The sequence below is a fragment of the Lampetra fluviatilis genome, chromosome 45 (assembly GCF_964198595.1).
Source record: "Lampetra fluviatilis chromosome 45, kcLamFluv1.1, whole genome shotgun sequence".
Classification (NCBI taxonomy): Eukaryota; Metazoa; Chordata; class Hyperoartia; order Petromyzontiformes; family Petromyzontidae; genus Lampetra; species Lampetra fluviatilis.
Window position 1 is genome coordinate 5,485,013 of NC_136319.1, and position 23,837 is coordinate 5,508,849.

Here is a 23,837-nt window from a genome sequence, read left to right on the forward strand (position 1 = left end):
GATTTTTATTTTATTTTTATTTTATTAATTTAAATTGTTTACCTAAAAAAACCTAAGAATATGAATCCTTGCAGTCACGAAAGCTTCGAATCTAGAATTATTTTTGGGGGGGGGGGGGGTGCTGATTCCAAATCTGGCATCAGTTTTTGTCTATCACATCAGGTTTTTGAGATATCAAATATTGCATTTTCAATAAAAACTGCGGAAGAAAATATTAAATAGATGTGGATATCTACATAACATGATATTATAAACACACTTTCCTAAAAATACAGCACCATATTTTAACACTAAAGCAGTCACTGACTCGCAACAACTTGCAATCATAAGTGACAGAGTTAATTTCGGGTAAAATCAATGAAAATGGGGTATGCCGATAGCATAAAAATGAGATGTGTTAGAGCAAATCTGAGATCAGATTTGGAATCGGCACCCTGAAATTAGTCTAGAACAGCTGCAAAAGTCCAGGCCAGAAAAAAAATGCAGTTTTGTTGTTGTTGACCAGTGAATTATTGATCAATTATATAATTAATGTATATCTTATCGATATATAAATGAAGACCTGCATCTGTATGTCTCAAAAATAAATAAAAAACGCCTATGGGGCCGTCCATAAATGACGTCACTCACATGGGGGGTGGGGTTTGAGCAATGTGACGTCACGTAAAAATGCGCAATTTTAAATAAATATAGACAACACGTTCTAATTAGTTAAATAGACTTTTTAATAAATGTTTACTCCTACAACATCAGAGTGTAACGCTGATGTTATTATGTATAGCCATGTGAGCCATTGGGCTCTTGAATCGGGTGCAACTGCAACAAACAAAAAACATGAACAAGAAAACATCTCAAAGTGAATATGTGACTGAGTGCAAACAGAAAATCCAAGAAAAAAACCCAGCAAAATATTGCAGAAAAAATCACCGTACACCAACACTGTGCAAAAATCCCAGTGGGATACAAGTCAAACAACAACAACAACCACAAGACAACTTAGATTAAGAGACCCATAGACTACTCATAGAGACCCATAGACTACTCATAGAGACCCACAGACTACTCACAGAGACCCATAGACTACTCATAGAGACTCACAGACTACTCACACAGAGACCCATAGACTACTCATAGAGACCCATAGACTACTCCCAATGACTCACCACACAGAGACACACAGACTACTCATAGAGACCCATAGACTACTCATAGAGACCCACAGACTACTCACAGAGACCCATAGACTACTCATAGAGACTCACAGACTACTCACACAGAGACCCATAGACTACTCATAGAGACCCATAGACTACTCATAGAGACCCAATGACTCACCACACAGAGACACACAGACTACTCATAGAGACCCATAGACTACTCATAGAGACCCACAGACTACTCACAGAGACCCATAGACTACTCATAGAGACTCACAGACTACTCACACAGAGACCCATAGACTACTCATAGAGACCCAATGACTCACCACACAGAGACACACAGACTACTCATAGAGACCCATAGACTACTCACGCAGAGACCCATAGAACACTCAAAGTTCAAAGTTCATGTATTAGGTATAGCCATGTGAGCCATTGGGCTCTTGAATCGGGTGCAACCGCAACAAACAAAAAACATGAACAAGAAAACATCTTAAAGTGACTATGTGACTGAGTGCAAACAGAAAATCCAAGAAAAAACGGCAAAATATTGCAGAAAAAGCACCGTACACCAACGCTGTGTGCAGAAATCCCAGTGGGATGCAAGTCAAACAACAACAACAACCACAAGACAACTTAGATTAAGGCCATCAGTCTCACTCCGTACTACAACAAACAAACATGGCCAAACCACGATTTAAAGCTTTCGTGACTGCAGGGATTCATCTTCTTGGTTCTTTCGGTAAAGTCACATAATAAAATAATATTTTATAATACTTTATTTTTGTTATTTTCATTCTATTTTATTATGTTTTATTAAACATAATAAAATATTTTATTATGTTTTATTTTTATTATTTTCATTCTATTTTATTATGTTTTATTTGTATTATTTTATTATTTCGATTCTACGTGACTTTACCGAAAGAACCAAGAAGATGGCTAAACCAATTTTTTTTTCGAAATCACCAAAATAAAGCCATGAAAGCAATGAAACAGTGATCATAGGAACTGTGTTGTTGTTGTCACGTTCTGATCCCCCCCGGTGCCCCTCCTACTGAGCCATCTGTGAGCAAAAAGCCATCCTCCCTCCTGCTGCTCCTAATGTCTAAATCGTTCCGAGCCGGAACACAAACGGGGCCCACGCGCGAGGCATTTGGTTCAGGCAGCAAATTGTTTCCCTTTGGCACGAGACGGGTCGGGGAAGCATTGTTTGCAGGGGGTGGGGGGTGAGCACCAGGTAGGCGTGGCCATGAACGATGACGTCATCAATAATCAATAATAATTATGATTATTAATACGATCGTAAATAAAATCACGCGCTATTGGCAAGGGTCGTTGGCCGAAACGTCGACTTTATTTTTGTAAATCGCGTCGAGTAAAAAAAATATATATTAAAGTATCAAACGATTGTTTCCGGTTTATTGGGTAACGTACTTCCGCCCCCCCCCTTTCCCCCCTCCTATGCCCCTCCCCCTTTCCTCCCCTCCTATGCCCCTCCCTCCTCCTCCTCCTCGCCCCTCCCCCTTTCCCCCATTTCCCCAATACCCCTCCCCCTTTTTCCCCTCCCCCTTCTCCCCCCTCCCCCAATGCCCCTCCCTCTTTCTCCCCTCCCCCTTTCTCCCCTCCCCCTTCTCCTCCTCTCCCAATACCCCTCCCCCTTTTTCCCCTCCCCCTTCTCCCCCCTCCCCCAATGCCCCTCCCTCTTTCTCCCCTCCCCCTTTCTCCCCTCCCCCTTCTCCTCCTCTCCCAATGCCCCTCCCCTTTTTTCCCCTCCCCCTTCTCCCCCCTCCCCCAATGCCCCTCCCTCTTTTTCCCCTCCCCCTTTCCCCCCTCCCCCTTCTCCCCCTCTCCCAATGCCCCTCCCCCTTTTTCCCCCTCCCACCTATGCCCCTCCCCCTTACCCCTATGCCCCTCCCCCCTTTCCCCCCTCTCACCTATGCCCCTCCCCCTTCTTCTCGCCCCCCCCACTCCCCCACCCACCACAGCCGCTGTCGTGAAACACAAGCGGCGGCTCGGGGCTGCTGCTGCTGCTGGTGACTGTGGTGGTAGTGGTGGTGGTGGTTGTTGTTGTTGTTAGTGGTGGTGGTGGTAGTGGTGGTGGTTGTTGTTGTTAGTGGTGGTAGTGGTGGTGGTAGTGGTGGTGGTAGTGGTGGTGACTGTGGTAGTGGTGGTTGTTGTTGTTGTTAGTGGTGGTGGTAGTGGTGGTGACTGGTGGTGGTGGTGGTTGTTGTTAGTGGTGGTAGTGGTGGTGGTAGTGGTAGTGACTGTGGTGGTTGTTGTTAGTGGTGGTGGTGGTAGTGGTGGTGACTAGGTGCTGTGGTTATAGTGGTGGTTGTAGCAGTGGTGGTTGTGGCTATAGCTGCTGTTGTTAGTGGTGGTTGTCGGCTGTAGTGGTGGTTATAGTGGTGGTTGTAGGTTGTAGTGTTGGCTGTAGCTGTGGTCGTAGTGGTGGTTGTAGATTGTGGCTGTAGTGGTGACAAGCTACTAGGGTTGTTGGTTGTGGTTGTAGTGGTGGTTGTAGCTGTGGTTGTGGTGGTTGTATGGTGGCTACAGGCTGTAGCTGTGTAGGCTGTAGCTGTGTAGGCTGTAGCTGTGTAGGCTGTAGCTGTGTAGGCTGTAGCTGTGTAGGCTGTAGCTGTGTAGGCTGTAGCTGTGTAGGCTGTAGCTGTGTAGGCTGTAGTTGACAGCCATTGTCGCCTGCCACTCTTGAGGGAGAGGGGAGGGGAGACTGCGATTGAGATTAGGGGTGAGAGATCGTCTTGGACGGAGGTTTTGGTGGTAGGGGGGGGTGGGTTTGTGTAGAGGCTGGGTAGATGGTGTGAGGGTTAGAGACAGAGTACAGACGACGGGACTGGTGTTGAGAGGGAGACACTCAGGGGAGAGAGACACAGAGGGTGGTGGCGGAGGGATAGAGGAGTGATTGGGAGTACTAGTGGGAAGGAGAGTGGACAGGAGAGTGGACAGGAGAGAGGGAATCCAGAGGGAAGGGAGACCCAGAGAGACAGAGATACAGAGAGAGACACAGAGAGAGACACAGAGAGATACAGAGAGACACAGAGAGAGACACAGAGATACAGAGAGACACAGAGACAGAGAGACACACAGAGATACACAGAGAGAGACAGAGACCCAGAGAGACAGAGACACAGAGCGAGATACACGGAGAGACAGAGACACAGAGAGTAGCATAAGACACAGAGACACAGAGACACACACAGAGACACAGAGACACACACAGACACAGAGACACACAGAGTGCCATAAGACACACAGAGAGGCACAATGCGTGGACCCGGTGCAGCTCCGGACGAGAGCCACAATCTCGGCCAGGGCCCCCAGGGCCACAGCGTCAGTGGCCAGGGCCCCCAGGGCACCCAGGGCACCCAGGGCTCCCAGGGCCCCCAAGGCCTGGGTCGCCTGCGCGGAGGCCCCAGACCTCGGTGGCCTCTGTGCCCGAGTTGGGATCCGCTGACCCCTCGTCAGCTGCGGAGGCTCGCGGTGGGAGCCGTGGGGGCCGTGGCGGGGGGTGAGCGGGGCCATAGCGCCCCGGGAGCTCCATCACCACCACCACAGCAGCAGCAGTATCAGCAGCATCATCAGCAGCAGCATCAGAGGGAGCGATGGAGCCCCCTACCCACTCCAGGTGAGTGTCGACTACAACGAGCATCTTCTTGAGTCCTCTGGTCGTGAAAAAAGACACCTGGTGGTGCATCTGCCGGTCATCTCAGGCAGTCAACTCATTGGCACCTGCTGGGTCTGTCCCGTGACCGCCTCCTCGTCCTGCACGTAGCCTGGCACAGCAGTCAATCCATTGGCACCTGCTGGGTCTGTCCCGTGACCTCCTCCTGCTGCACATAGCCTGGCACGGCAGTCAATCCATGGCACCTGCTGGGTCTGTCCCGTGACCTCCTCCTGCTGCACATAGCCTGGCGCAGTAGGGGGGTACAGCTGGTGGTGGTGCATCTACCGGTCATCTCAGTCAGTCAACCCATTGGCACCTGCAGGGTCTGTCCCGTGACCTCCTCATGCACCTAGCCTGGCCCAGCAGTCAATCCACGACACCAGCAAAGTGCCGACTACACCGAGCATCTTCTTGTTTCCTCTGATCGTACAAAAAAGAAGATGTGGGGTGGTGGTGGTGGGGGGGAGAGATGAGGGAAGGGGGGGGTTGGTGGAGGGGGAGATAGATGGGGGGGGAGAGATGGGAGGGAGGAGGGGGGGATGGGGGGGGAGTGTGTCTCTCTGTGTCTCTGTGTCTCTGTGTGTCCCTCTTTTTTTGTGTCTCTGTGTGTGTCTCTCTGTGTCCCTGTGTGTCTGTCTCTCTGTGTGTGTGTGTCTTTGTGTCTCTGTGTGTGTCTCTATCTCTCTGTGTCTCTGTGTGTGTCTCTCTCTCTCTGTGTCTCTCACCTCTGATTCACAGAATCAGAGTGTTTATCTCTTGCTGGAGGAATCCGATGAGCTATGAAGTTCTTTGGTTCGACAACAACAAACACAATACACACGAAACACAGTGATAGCAGTACACAGTCATAGTAAAGATAACCAAATCCATCAAATATAAATACGTGGGTTGCTGCCTTAGGACAAGTGAAAATTGTTGCGTGACACAAATTGGCATTAGCACCAAGGCCGTAGCCATGGAGTCAACATTGGAGGGGAACCAAATCTGGGGGTCTCCCCCCAGAAAAAAAAATCTAAATTTTAAAACAAATTTCCTGCCTAAAATATAAAAAAATTCACTAACACATGGGTTGGACTTTTTATTTATGTTGTACAATAATGTCTAATAGTGTATTGTATTACATGGCTCTTTTACTTTTTTTTTTAACCTTTTCTTGTTTCATTGTATGTAATGGCAGAGATTAGGGATTAATAAAGTACAACCATAACCACAATCATATATTTCGATTTAAAGCTTTCGTGACTGCAGGGATTCATCTTCTTGGTTCTTTCTTTCGGTAAAGTCACGTAGAATGGAAATAATAAAATAATAAAAATAAAACATCATAAAATAATTCTCACGACGTTTCGGCCACAACGCAAGCAGCCGTCCTCAGGTGAAGACCAGTTCTGTCGGGGAGACAGAGTCTGAATGACACACCCCAGGCTTGGCAGCGTATATTTAAGCTGGGATGGAGGGGGGAAGAGCGCCTTGACAAAATAATTTGCATATCAAGAGGAATTTAGCATATTTATGGGAAATGCAGATATGCGATTAGTACTACTTGTGAAATGCGTAGGAGGTGGGCGGAGGGTTTAAAATCATATTATGCCCGTGTATTATGCAGGATTAGCAGCATCCAAGGGAGGGGATAGGGGTAGCATTAATAAAGGGAAGGAATGTTAAAAGTATGTAGCTGCAGTAACTAAACCTTTTAAGAATCAATTATAACACTGGTCAACAAAAAAAAAACATTTTTTTCTGGCCTGGACTTTTGCAGCTCTTCTAGACTAATTTCAGGGTGCCGATTCCAAATCTGATCTCAGATTTGCTCTATCACATCTCAGTTTTATGCTATCGGCATACCCAATTTTCATTGATTTTACCCGAAATTAACTCTGTCACTTATGATTGCAAGTTGTTGCGAGTCAGTGACTGCTTTAGTGTTAAAATATGGTGCTGTGTTTTTAGGAAAGTGTGTTTATAATATCATGTTATGTAGATATCCACATCTATTTAATATTTTCTTCCGCAGTTTTGATTGAATATTCAATATTTGATATCTCAAAAACCTGATGTGATAGACAAAAACTGATGCCAGATTTGGAATCAGCACCCCCCCCCCCCCCCCCAAATTAATTCTAGATTTGAAGCTTTCGTGACTGCAAGGATTCATATTCTTAGGTTTTTTCGGTAAAGTCACGTAGGTAAAAAAATAAAATTAATAAAATAAAAATCACGACGTTTTGGAGGCAACACAAGCCTCCGACTTTAATTTAAATTTTTTACCTACGTGACTTTACCGAAAAAACCTAAGAATATGAATCCTTGCAGTCACGAAAGCTTCAAATCTAAAATTAATACCCTCTACGGGGAGGATTTCCACCTATCTGTTAGAGTTTTTCATTTACTTGATAGAGCTATCGTGCTGATTTAAAGCTTTCGTGACTGCAGGGATTCTTTTTCTTGGTTCTTTCGGTAAAGTCACGTAGAATGGAAATAATAAAACAATACAAATAAAACATAATAAAATACAATTCTCACGACGTTTCGGCCACAACGCAAGCAGCCGTCCTCAGGTGAAGAACAGGTCTGTCGAGAAGACAGTCTGACTCTGTCTATGCTTACAGCTATGCTTGCGTTGTGGCCGAAACGTCGTGAGAATAATTTTATTATGTTTTATTTTTTATTTTATTTTTTTATTTCCATTCTACGTGACTTTACCGAAAGAACCAATAACAGCAATCGTGCTGTGACGGTTCCACCGAAACGTCGTGATTTTATTTTTATTTTACTTTTATTAATTTAAATGTTTTACCTACCTTGTGACTTTACCGAAAAAACCTAAGAATAACCCCAAAATTACCTTAAAACCGTTGGAATACCTTATGCCAGAAAAAGTGTGTTGACCAGTGTTATATAATTACAATACCCCCCCCCCTTCCGTCTCAAATCACTGGGCCTGAATGAGTTGAATGATGAGGTCACCCTGCTACTGCTGCTGCTCTATTTGAGACCGGGAGCAAGTGGGAGAGCTTCACCATTCTGGCGAATTGCCCGGTGATGCTGGATGCAATTACCAGCGAAACGTCGTCTTACTCAAAAATTGTAAATGTTGTGGATTCACTCTTCAACACACCGGTGGGCTAAAGTAGCAAACTATTTTGTCTTTTTCGATTTAAAGCTTTCGTGACTGCAGGGATTCATCTTCTTGGTTCTTTCGGTAAAGTCATCACGTAGAAGGGAAATAATGAAATAATAAAACTACAAAATAATAAAATAAAAATCTATGTTATTAAAATAAAAATAAATTTTATTTTATTATGGTTTATTATTTATTATTAAATAAAAAAATAAATTTTATTTTATTATGTTTTATTTATATTATTTATTATTAAATAAAAAAAAAATTCGATTTTATTATGTTTTATTATTATTTATTATTAAATAAAATAAAAATGTATTGTATTTTATTATGTTTTATTTTTATTATTCATTATTTCCCTTCTACGTGGTGACTTTACCGAAAGAACCAAGAAGATATTTTGTCTTTTGTCAACGTGACACTTTTTTTTTACTGATTTGCCGTGTTGGGTGGTGGAGGGTTACGACACATTTATAAATAACGCGATCTCACCCAAAACACGTTTATTATGAACGTTGAACTATCGCACACCTGTCAACCCCTTATCAGTGCCCTACCTTGGTACAGACCAATTCGGACCTTGTTGATTGTCCCGTGCCGCTTATAAATCTCAACGTTCATTCTACAAAGGGGCCGTCCATAAATGACGTCACGCACCTGGGGGGGGGGGGGTCAGACATTTGTGACGATGTGTGACGAGGAGGGGGGGTTGAGAAATGTGACGTCACATCAAATTGCGCAACTTTAAATAAATATAGACAACACGTTCTACTTAATTAAATTGACTTTATAATAAATGTGTTCTCCTACAACATCAGAGTGCAGCGCCACATTAAATACGCACTACAATGACGATAGTTTAAAGCGATTTGAAGCATATTTTATTTTTTTGGGAGCTTTTTGACGTCATATTTGAGGGGGGGTCTGACTTTTTGTGACGCCGTGTGATGAAGGGGGTGGGGGGTCAAAAATCGTCCAAAATCGCGTGACGTCATTTATGTATGGCCCCAAAGTTTCATCACAAGGGAGAAACACAAACAAATAGACAAACACATTTTTTAGTTTATACTCTATGATTCTTTCGGTAAAGTCACGTAGGTATAAAATAAATTAGTTCACGACGTTTCGGGTGCAACAGAAGCGTCCTTCATCAGCTGGGACAACCACTTCAGCAAGAAACAATTTGGTGAAGTGGGCAAAAGGGGGGGCTGCCCGTCTTGAAACGGCCGTACGCCGTATGGACCTGAAGGCTTCATTTCCCTGTGCAAGAACACGGGGCGAGCCGTATGTGTGTTGACGGGTTATTCTGTCGCTACGACAAACACTGCTAAGGTCAAAGTGCTGTGCCTGTAAACAGTTTCAAGCCACTGCTAACGGGGCGACTAAAACTCATTTCATAATCTTTGGCTCTTTCGGTAAAGTCACGTGGGTATAAATTAAATAAAATCACGACGTTTCGATTGCAACACAAGCAATCATCATCAGGTGGGAAAACCACTTTAGCAAGAAAATGTTTTTGCTGTGAACATTTTTTTGCTGTGGTTGTCCCACCAGATGACGATGATTGCTTGCGTTGCAATCGAAACGTCGTGACAATTTTATTGTTTTATATTTGTACTTTGTTGTTTTCTATTTGTACTTTATTGTTTTACATATATTTTTTATTTTATTGTTTCCTTTCTACGTGACTTCACCGAAAGAACCAATAATAGTCATCAGATTGTAAATGCAGCAGGTTAACTTTCCAACGCACAATCGGTTAGTGCTGTACTAGTAACGAATTGAAGTTTTCGTGACTGCAAGGATTCATACTCTCTGGTTTTCTCGGTAAAGTCACGTGTGTCTACACACTTAAGCGTTTGTGCTTTCGCCAAGTCGTCCCTACCTGATGAAGGACGCTTGTGTTGCGCCCGAAACGTCGTCATTTAATTTATTTAATTTCCTACCCACGTGACTTTACCGAAAGAGCCAAAGATTATGAAATGAGTTTTAGTTGCCCCGTTAGCAGTGGCTTGAAACTGTTTACAGGCACAGCACTTCGACCTTAGCAGTGTTGTCGTATCAGAGGTCGCAACCGGGTACCCGATACCCGTACCCTACCCGATACCTGGCTACCCGTACCCGGCCGGGTACGGGTATGGGTAGCCGTTTGCGACCCTGGTGCGGCCGGGTACGGGTAGGCTGTGAGTCACTGGTGAGTCACCGTTTGTCACTCATTTCTCAACGTCTTGTCTCTTCTCACAATTCAAGTTCCTAGAATCAACCCACCCACACCTGCAACATGGCTTCATCCCAGAGGTCGCAATCGGGTACCCGATACCCGTACCCGGCTGGGTATGGGTAGGGTACGGGTACGGCCGGGTACGGGTATGGGTACCCGTTTGCGACCCTGGTGTGGCCGGGTACGGGTAAGGAATCATAACCCGTTTGCGACCTCTGAGTCGTAGCGACAGAATAACCCGTCAACACACATACGGCTCGCCCCGTGTTTTTGCACAGGGAAATGAAGCCTTCAGGTCCATACGGCGTATTTCAAGACGGGAAGCCCCTTTTGCCCACTTCACCAATTTGTTTCTTGCTGAAGTGGTTGGCCCAGCTGATGACGGACGCTTGTGTTGGGCCCGAAACGTCGTGATTTAATTTATTTTATTTCATACCCACGTGACTTTACCGAAAGAGCGAAAGAGTATGGATCCCTGCAGTCACAAAAGCTTCGAATCTACATGATAACTAATTCTATTTGACCAGGTAAAGCTCCACTGAGCTATATTTAGCTGGTTTATCAGAAACGACCTGTCCCATCGCACGTGATGAGTGGTTGACTCACATCGTCGTGTGGAAATTGATAGCAGCAGCAAAATACTCTGAATGCATAGAGATACACATAGACCCATAGATACACACAGAGACACATAGATACACACAGAGACCCATAGAGATACACAGAGACCCATAGAGATACACAGAGACCCATAGATACACACAGAGACACATAGATACACACAGAGACCCATAGAGATACATAGAGATACATAGAGACACAGAGACCCATAGAGATACATTGAGAGCCATATAGATACGTAGAGACCCATAGAGATACACAGAGACCCATAGAGATACACAGAGACCCATAGAGATACACAGAGGCCCATAGAGATACACAGAGACCCATAGAGATACATTGAGACACAGAGATACACAGAGACCCATAGAGATATAGACACCCATATAGTCACGTAGAGCCCCATATGGTTACATAGAGACCCATAAACGAATCTATTTTTAATTTACTAGGTAATGCCTCACTGAGCTGTTTTTTTCAGAAGTGACCTGGACACCACACGCAGTGATAGCAGCTGAACGAAGCGCTGTTTTATCGCCGTGTGGAAATGTGTAGCAGCAGCCAAACACAGGTAGTCTTACGATGGAGATGCGTTACGACGACCCCATCATCGTAAGTGAAAAATATCGTAAGTCTATGATGGCCTATAGCCTATCCCCCAGGTGTCTTAAAGAATGGTGATAATTTAGCAAAACAGAGCAATTTACAGTAGCGTACTGTATAAACTATCGATTTAAAGCTTTAGTGACTGCGGGGATTCATCTTCTTGGTTCTTTCGGTAAAGTCATCACGTAGAAGGGAAATAATAAAATAATGAAAGAAAACAATACAATTTAATTATTATGTTTTGTTATTATTACTTTATTATTTCCCTTCTACGTGACTTTACGGAAAGAACCAAGAAGATGTATAAACTATATACACTATGTATTTAGGAATGACAATACTGTATTGCACAGTAAAATTTAAAGTAAAAAACAAGGTCAATTCTTAGCCTACCTATATGAACTGCAATTTCATAGAAAGTTTATTTCAGGAAACAATCCTATCTGCATCACACAAGGCGGGAGATGCGTAATTTCAGGCAGCGTCCCAACGTAGAGCATCATACCTCGTACGCTGCTGCGTTTGCCTGCCGCGCGAAATTTAAAATATCTTACAATTTTGTCGTATCGTTGTCGCCGTCGTAAGATCGAATGATCGTAAGTCGGACCATCGTAACTCGGGGACTATCTATACTCTAAACACGTGGTGACGTTGATTCTGAATGTGGAGGGAAAAACCGGAAGGACCCAGAGAAAAATCCACGCAGTGACCACCACGGAGAGAGAGAGACGCAGTCTACAAATATACATCAACAGCAGGCCTGTTAGGGTCGGGATCGAACCCACGACCTCTTGTATACCAGGCGAGGTAGTCAACATCTTTTAGCCACCGTGGCACTGAGAAATTCACTCTTACATCATCACCGGTGCCGGTGTCACTGAACACGGGACTGGGTTAATTATAGACTCTCTGTGTGTGTGTGTGAGACTCAAAGATATATAGAGAGAGAGAGTCCGAGAGAGAGAGAGAGAGTCGGAGAGACTTTTGGACTTTTAAACAACTTTTATTGTCGCCAGCAGCAGCAACAGCACTGGAGGCGATTTCGATATGAAATACTCAAAGTCACCAGCAAACAAATGAAAATAAACGCTACAAATCCACGCGCTGTGGCGCTAAAAGCACCGCGCACAGCACGAAAGAAAAGTCACGTGGTTGTGGTGGTGGTTGTGGTGGTGGTTGTGGTGTCATCGCGCACGCCACGGTGACGAGCGAGCGCTTCAGAAGGTGAACACCACGAGGGTGACGTCCACTCTGGTACAGAGAGGGGCTTTTCCGACTCCCCAGTGTTCGAAGAAGACGCGCCGCACATCACCGACATGTGTGTGGTACATGGCGTGCTCGAGACAGACAGACAGAGAGAGAGGCACACCGAGAGTTAGAGAGGGAGTTACACTGATGAAGAGATTCACTCTCACGCACTCACACTGGTTTCGAGATTCAGCGAACTCATCAGCAGAGTTCTGCACAATTGAACCAACACTCGTGTCTCTCCCCCCGTGTCTCTCTCCCCGTGTCTCTCTCCCCGTGTCTCTTTCCCCGTGTCTCTCCCCGTGTCTCTCTCTCCCCGTGTCTCTCCTCCCGTGTGTCTCTCCCTGTCTCTCCCCGTGTCTCTCTCCCCCTCTCCCCATTCAGGAAGCCACTGGAGCTATGGATTTTTTAATCTCGATTGAAAACGCATTTCTCTCTAACTGTTTTTATTGTTGTTGTTGTGTTTAGTTTGTTGTCCTTCCCCCATACCTCCAATTAGCGCGGTTGGCTACGTACGGTGCTAAAGAAGTTCAGCATGCATACATATGTCTTCCCTCTCTCCCCATCTCTCCCCTTGTCCCTTTCTCCTCATGTCTCCCTCCCACTCTCTCACCATGTCTCTCTCTCCCCATCTCTCTCCCCATCTCTTCCCATCTCTCTCCCCACGCCTCTCTCCTTCTCCCTCTCCCCATCTCCCCCCGCGTCTCTCCCCGCCTCTCTCCCCGCCTCTCTCTCTCTCCTCAGGCTCCACAGTCTCCGCCTCCCCTGGCTCCCCTCCCTCCCCCCCTCCTCCACCTCCTCCCTACACCGCCACCGCCTCCTCCTCCTCCCCCCCCGACCCCGTGCTCTCTCCGCTGCTGGACGGCTGCTGGCGCTCGCTGCTGGTGCTGGCGCCTCTCCCCGCTGGCCCCGCGCCGGGGGCCCCCTCCCTCGTGGGGGCCCTGGGTCTGGGCCTCTCCACGCTGGGACTCATCGCCAGCGCCCACGACGGCGGTGACGGTGGTGGCGACGCCAGTGGTGACGGTGGTGGTGACGGCGAAGAGCACGAGCAGCGGGAACAGGTCGGCCAACGTGAACCCAGAGAGAGAGACGTGGGGGGGGGGAGAGAGACGTGGGGGGGGGGGGAGAGACGTGGGGGGGAGAGACGTGGGGGGGGGGAGAGACGTGGGGGGGAGAGACATGGGGGGGAGAGACATGGGGGGGGGGGAGAGACGTGGGGGGGAGAGACGTGGGGGGGGGGAGAGACGTGGGGGGGAGAGACATGGGGGGGAGAGACATGGGGGGGGGGGAGAGACGTGGGGGGGAGAGACGTGGGGGGGGGGAGAGACGTGGGGGGGAGAGACATGGGGGGGAGAGACATGGGGGGGGGGGGAGAGACGTGGGGGGGAGAGACGTGGGGGGGGGGAGAGACGTGGGGGGGAGAGACGTGGGGGGGGGGGAGAGACGTGGGGGGGGGGGAGAGACGTGGGGGGGGGGGGAGAGACGTGGGGGGGAGAGACGTGGGGGGGAGAGACGTGGGGGGGAGAGACATGGGGGGGGGGGAGAGACGTGGGGGGGAGAGACGTGGGGGGGGGGAGAGACGTGGGGGGGAGAGACATGGGGGGGAGAGACATGGGGGGGGGGGAGAGACGTGGGGGGGACAGACATGGGGGGGGGGGGAGAGACATGGGGGGGAGAGACGTGGGGGGGGGAGAGACATGGGGGGGGGGGAGAGACGTGGGGGGGAGAGACATGGGGGGGGGTGAGAGACGTGGGGGGGAGAGACGTGGGGGGGGGGGAGAGACGTGGGGGGGTGGGAGAGAAGTGATAGAGGGAGAGATGAGAGGGAGTGAGACAGCGTTGGGATAGAAAGGGAGAGAGATGGGAGACGGAGAGAGATGCGGGGAGAGAAAGCAGAAAGAGAAGAAGCTGACACGGCCGTTGTGAACCAAGAGAGAGATGGGAGAGAGAATGTGAATAGAGAGAAATGGGATAGATTTGGGAGAGAGATTTGAGAGATGAGAGAGATGAGAGGGAAAGAGATGACAGAGATGCACTTGACACAGCCATTACGAACCTGTGGTGTCTGTGTTTGTGTCTGTGTTATATATTTAAATGTGTCTTTGTATCTCTCTCTATCTCTTTGTATCTTTATACATCTCTTTGTATCTCGATGTCTCTCGGTGTCTATCTCTATGTATATCTCTATCTATGTCTCTGTATATGTCTCTGAGTATATTTTCATAAGGGTTTTCGGGTTAGATCGCGTTATTTATAAATGTGTCCTAACCCTCCACCACCCGACACGGCCAAACAGTAAACAAAACGTGTCACGTTTGCAAAAGACAAACACTTGGTGGTCGCGAAAGCCGACGTGTTAAACTCTCTGAGTATCTGTTTATCTGCGTGTCTCCATGAGTCTCTGTTTAATCTGCAGGTTGGAATGTGTGAGAAGCTCACAAATCCTTGAAAGATCTGGACACAGTCTAATCAGTGAGCTCCTTTGGCAGGAAAGGCTGCGTTATCTGGGTCATGTAGCCCGCATGCTCAGCCACTGCATGCCCAAGCGGATTCCGTTTAGCTGGATCGAGGGGGCTTAACGGGCGCGGCACGGGCTAGAGAAGAGATGGAGTGATGTGGTACAGGAGGACGTGGAGCTTAGTGGACTTGCCTAAGACTGGAACCAGCGGTGTCAAGATCGGCCTCAGTGGAGGAGGCTCGTGAAGGACGCTACTGGGCAGTTGGAGGCAGTCGCCCTCCAACAACAACGGAGGGCGGAGGAGCGACGCTCACAACAACGAGCGGAGCGCTGGGCGGATAACGCACAGCAAGTTGGCACAGTGGGGGGTACAGGTGGTTCATCTACCAGTCATTTCAGTCAGCCAACCCATGGCACCTGGGTCTGTCCCGTGACCTCCTGCCAGCGGCGAGCCTTCAACCCTTCACATGGCCTCAAAGTGCACCTAGCCTGGCACAGGCACCATGGTGGTGTCACCCCCACTTAGTGGCAAATGGTGGGTATTGATCTCTGTAGGTGGCTTTGTGTGTCTCTGTCTGTCTCTGTCCATGTGTATCTGTGTTTTCCTTTGTATGTCTGTCTATGAGTCTTTGTGTCTCTGTGAGTCTGTGTGTGTAAATATATGTGTCTCTGTGTCGTCTCTGTGAGTGTTTCTATGTATCTCTATGTGTGTCTGAGATTCTGTGTCTATGAGTCTGTGTCTCTGTGCGTCTCCTGTGTGAGTCCGTATGTCTGTGTGTGTCTCTGTGAGTCTGTGTGTGTTTGTGTGAATCTCTGTGTCTCTGTGTGAGTCCGTGTGTCTATGTGTGAGTCTGTGTGTGTTTGTGTGAGTCTCTGTGTGTCTCTGTGTCTCTCCGTGTGTTGTCTCTGCAGGTGTCTCTGTGTCTCAGTGTGTCTGTGTCTCTCCGTGTGTTGTCTCTGCAGGTGTCTCTGTGTCTCAGTGTGTCTCTCCGTGTGTTGCCTGTGTAGGTGTCTCTCTGTCTCAGTGTGTCTGTGTCTCTCCGTGTGTTGTCTCTGTAGGTTGTCTATGTCTCAGTGTGTCTCTCTGTCTCTCCGTGTGTTGTCTCTGTAGGTGTCTCTGTGTCTCAGTGTGTCTCTCTGTCTCTCCGTGTGTTGTCTCTGTAGGTGTCTCTGTGTCTCAGTGTGTCTCTGTGTCTCAGTGTGTCTCTGTTGTCTCTGCAGGTGTCTCTATGTCTAAGTGTGTCTCTGTGTCTCTCCGTGTGTTGCCTTTGCAGGTGTCTCTCTGTCTCAGTGTGTCTCTGTGTCTCTGTGTCTCTCTGTTGTCTCTGCAGGTGTCTCTATGTCTCAGTGTCTCTCTGTCTCTCCGTGTGTTGTCTCTGTAGGTGTCTCTGTGTCTCCGTGTGTTGCTTGTGCAGGTGTCTCTATGTCTCAGTGTGTCTGTGTCTCTGTGTCTCTCTGTTGTTTCTGTAGGTGTCTCTGTGTCTCAGTGTGTCTCTGTGTCTCTCCGTGTGTTGCCTGTGTAGGTGTCTCTGTGTCTCAGTGTGTCTCTGTGTCTCGGTGTCTCTCTGTCTCTGTGTCTCTCTCTCTGTTGTCTCTGTAGGTGTCTCAGTGTGTCTCAGTGTGTCTCTGTGTCTCTCTGTGTGTTGTCTCTGCAGGTGTCTCAGTTTGTCTCTGTGTCTCTCTGTGTGTTGTCTCTGCAGGTGTCTCAGTTTGTCTCTGTGTCTCTCCGTGTGTTGTCTCTGTAGGTGTATCTGTGTCTCAGTGTGTCTCTGTCTCAGTGTGTCTCTCCGTGTGTTGTCTCTGTAGGTGTATCTGTGTCTCAGTGTGTCTCTGTCTCAGTGTGTCTCTCCGTGTGTTGTCTCTGTAGGTGTCTCTGTGTCTCAGTGTGTCTCTGTGTCTCAGTGTGTCTCTCTGTGTGTTGTCTCTGCAGGTGTCTCAGTGTCTCTCCGCGTGTTGTGTCTCTGCAGGTGTCTCGCTGGCTGTGTCTGCTCACCGCTGGCTGCTTGCTGCTCTACCAGCTGCTCTCTGCCCTGGACGTCTCCGCGCACCTCCGACTGCAGCGGCCTCCCTCACCGCTGCAGCTGCTGGCGCAGCATTCGTGCGACGCACTCACAGCCGGTACTCGCACAGAGAGAGAGGGAGTGAGAGAGAGATGGGGAGAGAGATGGGGAGAGAGACGCACTCACAGCCGGTACTCGCACAAAGAGAGAGGTAGAGAGAGAGATGGGGAGAGAGATGGGGAGAGAGATGCACTCAGAGCCTGAACTCGCAGAGAGAGAGAGGTAGTGAGAGAGATGGGGAGAGAGACGCACTCACAGCCGGAACTCGCACAAAGAGAGAGGTAGAGAGAGAGATGGAGAGAGAGATGGGGAGAGAGATGCACTCAGAGCCTGAACTCGCAGAGAGAGAGAGGTAGTGAGAGAGATGGAGAGAGAGATGGGGAGAGAGATGCACTCAGAGCCTGAACTCGCAGAGAGAGAGAGGTAGTGAGAGAGATGGAGAGAGAGATGGGGAGAGAGACGCACTCACAGCCGGTACTCGCACAGAGAGAGAGAGGTAGTGAGAGAGAGAGATGGGGAGAGAGAGATGGGGAGAGAGATGCACTCAGAGATGGAACTCGCACAAAGAGAGAGAGGGAGTGAGAGAGAGATGGGGAGAGAGACACACTCAGAGCCAGTACTCGCACAAAGAGAGAGGTAGTGAGAGAGATGGGGAGAGAGATGCACTCAGAGCCGGAACTCACAGAGAGAGAGGTAGTGAGAGAGATGGGGAGAATGAGAGAGAGATGGGGAGAGAGATGCACTCAGAGCCGGAACTCGCAGAGAGAGAGAGAGATGGACTAGGACTTTGCATTTTAAACAACTTTTATTGCCTCCAGCAGCAGCAGCACTGGAGGCGATTTCGATACGAAACACACAAAGTCACCAGCAAGCAAATGAAAATAAACGCTTCAAATCGACGCGCCGTGGCGCTAAAAGCTCCGCGCACAATACGAAAGAAAAGTCACGTGGTGGTTGTGGTGGTGGTTGTGGTGGTGGTGGTGGTTGTGGTGGTGGTTGTGGTGGTTGTGGTGGTGGTGGCTGTGGTGGTTGTGGTGGTGGTGGTTGTGGTGGTGGTTGTGGTTGTGGTGGTTGTGGTGGTGGTGGTTGTGGTGGTGGTTGTTGTGGTGGTTGTGGTGGTGGTTGTGGCGGTGGTGGTGGTGATGGGTGGTGGTGGTTGTGGTGGTGGTGGTTGTGGTGGTGGTGGTCATCGCGCACGCCACGGTGACGAGCGAGCGCTTCAGAAGGTGAACACCACGAGGGTGTCGTCCACGCTGGTACAGAGAGGGGCTTTTTCGGCTCCCCAGCGTTCGAAGAAGACGCGCCGCACATCACCGACATGTGTGTGGGACATGGTGTGCTCCAGCCGGAGCCGCGCCTTGTGCAGGCCTCTGAACACTGGGAGCTCCACAGAGCAGCCGTCAGTGAGAGATAGATAGACAGTCGGTACTCATGCACGGAGGTAGCAATGTACAGAGAGAGAGAGGTGGAGATGTGTGGAGGTACAGAAAAGGATGCCGTGGTGGCTAGCAGATTGCATCTCCCTCCTCTGATATGCAGGAGGTCGTGGGTTTGATCGCGCCCCTTGCACCCCCTCTCATTCCCTCTCTGCCCCTCTAACTCTTTTCTTTTTGACGATCAGAGGAAACAAGAAGATGCTCGGTGTAGTCGGCACTTTGCTTCTTTGATCATTTTTTTTTTTACTTTGCTTTATGTAAGCCCCCACCTCTCGCTCACTCTCTCGCTCACTCACTCTCGCTCACTCTCTCGCTCGCTCTCTCGCCCTCTCGCTCGCTCTCTCGCCCGCTCTCTCGCCCGCTCTCTCGCCCGCTCTCTCGCTCGCTCTCTCGCTCTCTCGCTCTCTCGCTCACTCTCTCGCCCACTCTCTCGCTCACTCTCTCGCCCGCTTTCTCGCTCTCTCGCTCACTCTCTCGCCCGCTCTCTCGCCCGCTCTCTCGCCCGCTCTTTCGCTCGCTCTCTCTCTCGCTCTTTCGCTCGCTCTCTCTCTCGCTCTCTCGCCCGCTCTCTCACCCGCTCTCTCGCTCTCTCACCCGCTCTCTCGCTCACTCTCTCGCTCACTCTCTCGGTCGCTCTCTCACCCGCTCTCTCACCCGCTCTCTCGCTCTCTCGCTCACTCTCTCGCTCACTCTCTCGCCCGCTCTCTCACCCGCTCTCTCGCTCTCTCACCCGCTCTCTCACCCGTTCTCTCACCCGCTCTCTCACTCGCTCTCTCTCTCGCTCTCTCTCTCACTCTCTCGTTCTCTCGCTCACTCTCTCGCTCACTCTCTCGCACTCTCGCTCACTCTCTCGCTCACTCTCTCGCTCACTCTCTCGCACTCTCACTCACTCTCTCGCCGGCTCTCTCACCCGCTCTCTCGCCCGCTCTCTCACCCGCACTCTCGCTCGCTCTCTCGCTCACTCTCTCGGTCGCTCTCTCACCCGCTCTCTCGCTCTCTCACCCGCTCTCTCGCTCACTCTCTCACTCACTCTCTCGGTCGCTCTCTCGCCCGCTCTCTCACCCGCTCTCTCACCTGCTCTCTCACCCGCTCTCTCACTCGCTCTCTCTCTCGCTCTCTCTCTCGCTCTCTCGCTCACTCTCTCGCTCACTCTCTCGCACTCTCGCTCACTCTCTCGCTCACTCTCTCGCTCACTCTCTCGCACTCTCGCTCACTCTCTCGCCCGCTCTCTCACCCGCTCTCTTGCCCGGTCTCTCACCCGCACTCTCGCTCGCTCTCTCACCCGCACTCTCGCTCGCTCTCTCGCTCCCCCCCTCTCACTCTCTCTCACCGTTCTTTCCCCCCCCCCCCCCCAGTGCTGGTCTCCCTGTGCGTCTGCGTCTGCCTGGGCCTCACCTCGTCGCCCCACCTGCTCCTCACCGCGTCGCTCCTCTCCTCGCTGCTGGTTTACTGCCACCACTGGGAGGTCTACGTCACTGGGGGGGCTCCCACCCGCAGGTGGGGGCCGGGATGGGGGGGGGTGAGGGGTGGGGGCGGGCGGGCAGGCCCCCACCACAACTGTCTGTGTGTGTGTGTTTGTCTTTGTGCGTGTGCGTTTGTCTTTGTGTGTTTGTGTGCGCGTGTGTTTGTCTTTGTGCGTGTGCGTTTGTCTTTGTGCGTGTGCGTTTGTCTTTGTGTGTTTGTGTGCGCGTGTGTTTGTCTTTGTGCGTGTGTGTTTGTCTTTGTGCGTGTGTGTTTGTCTTTGTGCGTGTGTGATTGTCTTTGTGCGTGTGCGTTTGTCTTTGTGCGTGTGCGTTTGTCTTTGTGCGTGTGTGTTTGTCTTTGTGTGTGTGTCTGTACGTATGTGTGTGTGTCTGTGTGTACAGGCTGTGTCCCTGTGTGTATGTACGTATGTATATCTGTGTATGTGTCTGTGTGTACAGGCTGTGTGTCTGTGTGTATGTACGTATGTATATCTGTATGTCTGTGTGTGTCTGCGTGTACAGGCTGTGTGTCTGTGTGTATGTACGTATGTATATCTGTATGTCTGTGTGTGTTTGTGTGTACAGGCTGTGTCCCTGTGTGTATGTACGTATGTATATCTGTGTGTGTGTATGTGCCTGTGTGTACAGGCTGTGTGTCTGTGTGTATGTACGTATGTATATCTGTATGTCTGTGTGTGTCTGTGTGTACAGGCTGTGTGTCTGTGTGTATGTACGTATGTATATCTGTATGTCTGTGTGTGTCTGTGTGTACAGGCTGTGTGTCTGTGTGTATGTACGTATGTATATCTGTGTGTATGTGTGTGTCTGTGTGTACAGGCTGTGTGTCTGTGTGTATGTACGTATGTATATCTGTGTGTGACTGTGTGTCTGTGTGTACAGGCTGTGTGTCTGTACGTATGTATATCTGTGTGTCTGTGTGTACAGGCTGTGTCCCTGTGTGTATGTACGTATGTATATCTGTATGTGTCTGTGTGTGTCTGTGTGTACAGGCTGTGTGTCTGTGTGTATGTACGTATGTATATCTGTGTGTGTCTGTGTGTGTCTGTGTGTACAGGCTGTGTCCCTGTGTGTATGTACGTATGTATATCTGTATGTCTGTGTGTGTCTGTGTGTACAGGCTGTGTGTACAGGCTGTGTCCCTGTGTGTATGTACGTATGTATATCTGTATGTCTGTGTGTGTCTGTGTGTACAGGCTGTGTGTATGTACGTATGTATATCTGTGTGTGTCTGTGTGTACAGGCTGTGTGTCTGTGTGTATGTACGTATGTATATCTGTATGTCTCTGTGTGTCTGTGTGTACAGGCTGTGTGTCTGTGTGTATGTACGTATGTATATCTGTATGTGTCTGTGTGTGTCTGTGTGTACAGGCTGTGTCCCTGTGTGTATGTATATCTGTGTGTGTCTGTGTATGTCTGTGTGTACAGGCTGTGTGTATGTACGTATGTATATCTGTGTGTGTCTGTGTATGTCTGTGTGTACAGGCTGTGTGTCTGTGTGTATGTACGTATGCATATCTGTGTGTGTCTGTGTGTGTCTGTGTGTACAGGCTGTGTCCCTGTGTGTATCTACGTATGTATATCTGTATGTGTCTGTGTGTATGTACGTATGTATATCTGTGTGTGTGTGTGTGTCTGTGTGTCTGTGTGTACAGGCTGTGTGTATGTACGTATGTATATCTGTATGTGTGTGTGTCTGTGTGTACAGGCTGTGTGTCTGTGTGTATGTACGTATGTATATCTGTGTGTGTCTGTGTGTACAGGCTGTGTGTCTGTGTGTATGTACGTATGTATATCTGTATGTGTGTGTGTGTGTGTGTCTGTGTGTACAGGCTGTGTGTCTGTGTGTATGTACGTATGTATATCTGTATGTGTGTCTGTGTGTGTCTGTGTGTGTCTGTGTGTGTCTGTGTGTGTCTGTGTGTACAGGCTGTGTCCCTGTGTGTATGTACGTATGTATATCTGTATGTCTGTGTGTGTCTGTGTGTGTCTGTGTGTACAGGCTGTGTCCCTGTGTGTATGTACGTATGTATATCTGTATGTCTGTGTGTGTCTGTGTGTACAGGCTGTGTGTATGTACGTATGTACGTATGTATATCTGTATGTGTCTGTGTGTATCTGTGTGTGTTTGTGTGTACAGGCTGTGTCTCTGTGTGTATGTACGTATGTATATCTGTATGTCTGTGTGTGTCTGTGTGTACAGGCTGTGTGTCTGTGTGTATGTATATCTGTGTGTGTCTGTGTGTGTCTGTGTGTACAGGCTGTGTGTATGTACGTATGTATATCTGTGTGTGTCTGTGTGTGTCTGTGTGTACAGGCTGTGTGTGTGTGTGTCTGTGTGTACAGGCTGTGTGTATGTACGTATGTATATCTGTATGTGTCTGTGTGTGTCTGTGTGTACAGGCTGTGTGTCTGTGTATGTACGTATGCATATCTGTGTGTGTCTGTGTGTACAGGCTGTGTCCCTGTGTGTATGTACGTATGTATATCTGTATGTGTCTGTGTGTATGTACGTATGTATATCTGTGTGTGTGTGTGTGTCTGTGTGTGTCTGTGTGTACAGGCTGTGTGTATGTACGTATGTATATCTGTATGTGTGTGTGTCTGTGTGTACAGGCTGTGTGTCTGTGTGTATGTACGTATGTATATCTGTGTGTGTCTGTGTGTGTCTGTGTGGACAGGCTGTGTGTCTGTGTGTATGTACGTATGTATATCTGTATGTCTGTGTGTGTCTGTGTGTACAGGCTGTGTGTCTGTTTGTATGTACGTATGTATATCTGTATGTGTGTGTGTGTGTCTGTGTGTACAGGCTGTGTGTCTGTGTGTATGTACGGATGTATATCTGTATGTGTCTGTGTACAGGCTGTGTGTATGTACGTATGTATATCTGTGTGTGTCTGTGTGTGTCTGTGTGTACAGGCTGTGTGTCTGTGTGTATGTACGTATGTATATCTGTATGTGTGTGTGTGTCTGTGTGTACAGGCTGTGTGTCTGTGTGTATGTACGTATGTATATCTGTATGTGTGTGTGTGTGTGTACAGGCTGTGTGTCTGTGTGTATGTACGTATGTATATCTGTATGTGTCTGTGTGTGTCTGTGTGTACAGGCTGTGTGTATGTACGTATGTATATCTGTGTGTGTGTGTGTGTCTGTGTGTACAGGCTGTGTGTCTGTGTGTATGTACGTATGTATATCTGTGTGTATGTGTGTGTCTGTGTGTACAGGCTGTGTGTCTGTGTGTATGTACGTATGTATATCTGTGTGTCTGTGTGTACAGGCTGTGTGTATGTACGTATGTATATCTGTATGTGTCTGTGTGTGTCTGTATGTACAGGCTGTGTGTCTGTGTGTATGTACGTATGTATATCTGTGTGTGTCTGTGTGTGTCTGTGTGTACAGGCTGTGTGTCTGTGTGTATGTATATCTGTGTGTGTCTGTATGCGTCTGTGTGTATGTACGTATGTATATCTGTGTGTGTGTGTGTCTGTGTGTGTCTGTGTGTACAGGCTGTGTGTATGTACGTATGTATATCTGTGTGTGTGTGTGTGTCTGTGTGTACAGGCTGTGTGTATGTACGTATTATATCTGTATGTCTGTGTGTGTTTGTGTGTACAGGCTGTGTCCCTGTGTGTATGTACGTATGTATATCTGTGTGTGTGTATGTGCCTGTGTGTACAGGCTGTGTGTCTGTGTGTATGTACGTATGTATATCTGTATGTCTGTGTGTGTCTGTGTGT

General features: G+C 48.6%; 1 protein-coding gene across 1 annotated transcript in view; it reads left to right on the plus strand.

The window, feature by feature from the left end:
• Nucleotides 1–3,949: 3,949 nt before the first annotated feature.
• Nucleotides 3,950–23,837, plus strand: part of LOC144947537 (cholinephosphotransferase 1-like) — a 35,290-nt gene continuing 15,402 nt past the window's right edge. Inside the window, exons 1-4 of the mRNA XM_078876759.1 lie at nt 3,950–4,806; nt 13,410–13,726; nt 17,091–17,241; nt 19,975–20,116. Of these exons, the coding sequence (XP_078732885.1) occupies nt 4,446–4,806; nt 13,410–13,726; nt 17,091–17,241; nt 19,975–20,116 (971 nt within the window). The 5' untranslated portion in view covers nt 3,950–4,445. The remainder of the gene's footprint in view (nt 4,807–13,409; nt 13,727–17,090; nt 17,242–19,974; nt 20,117–23,837) is intronic.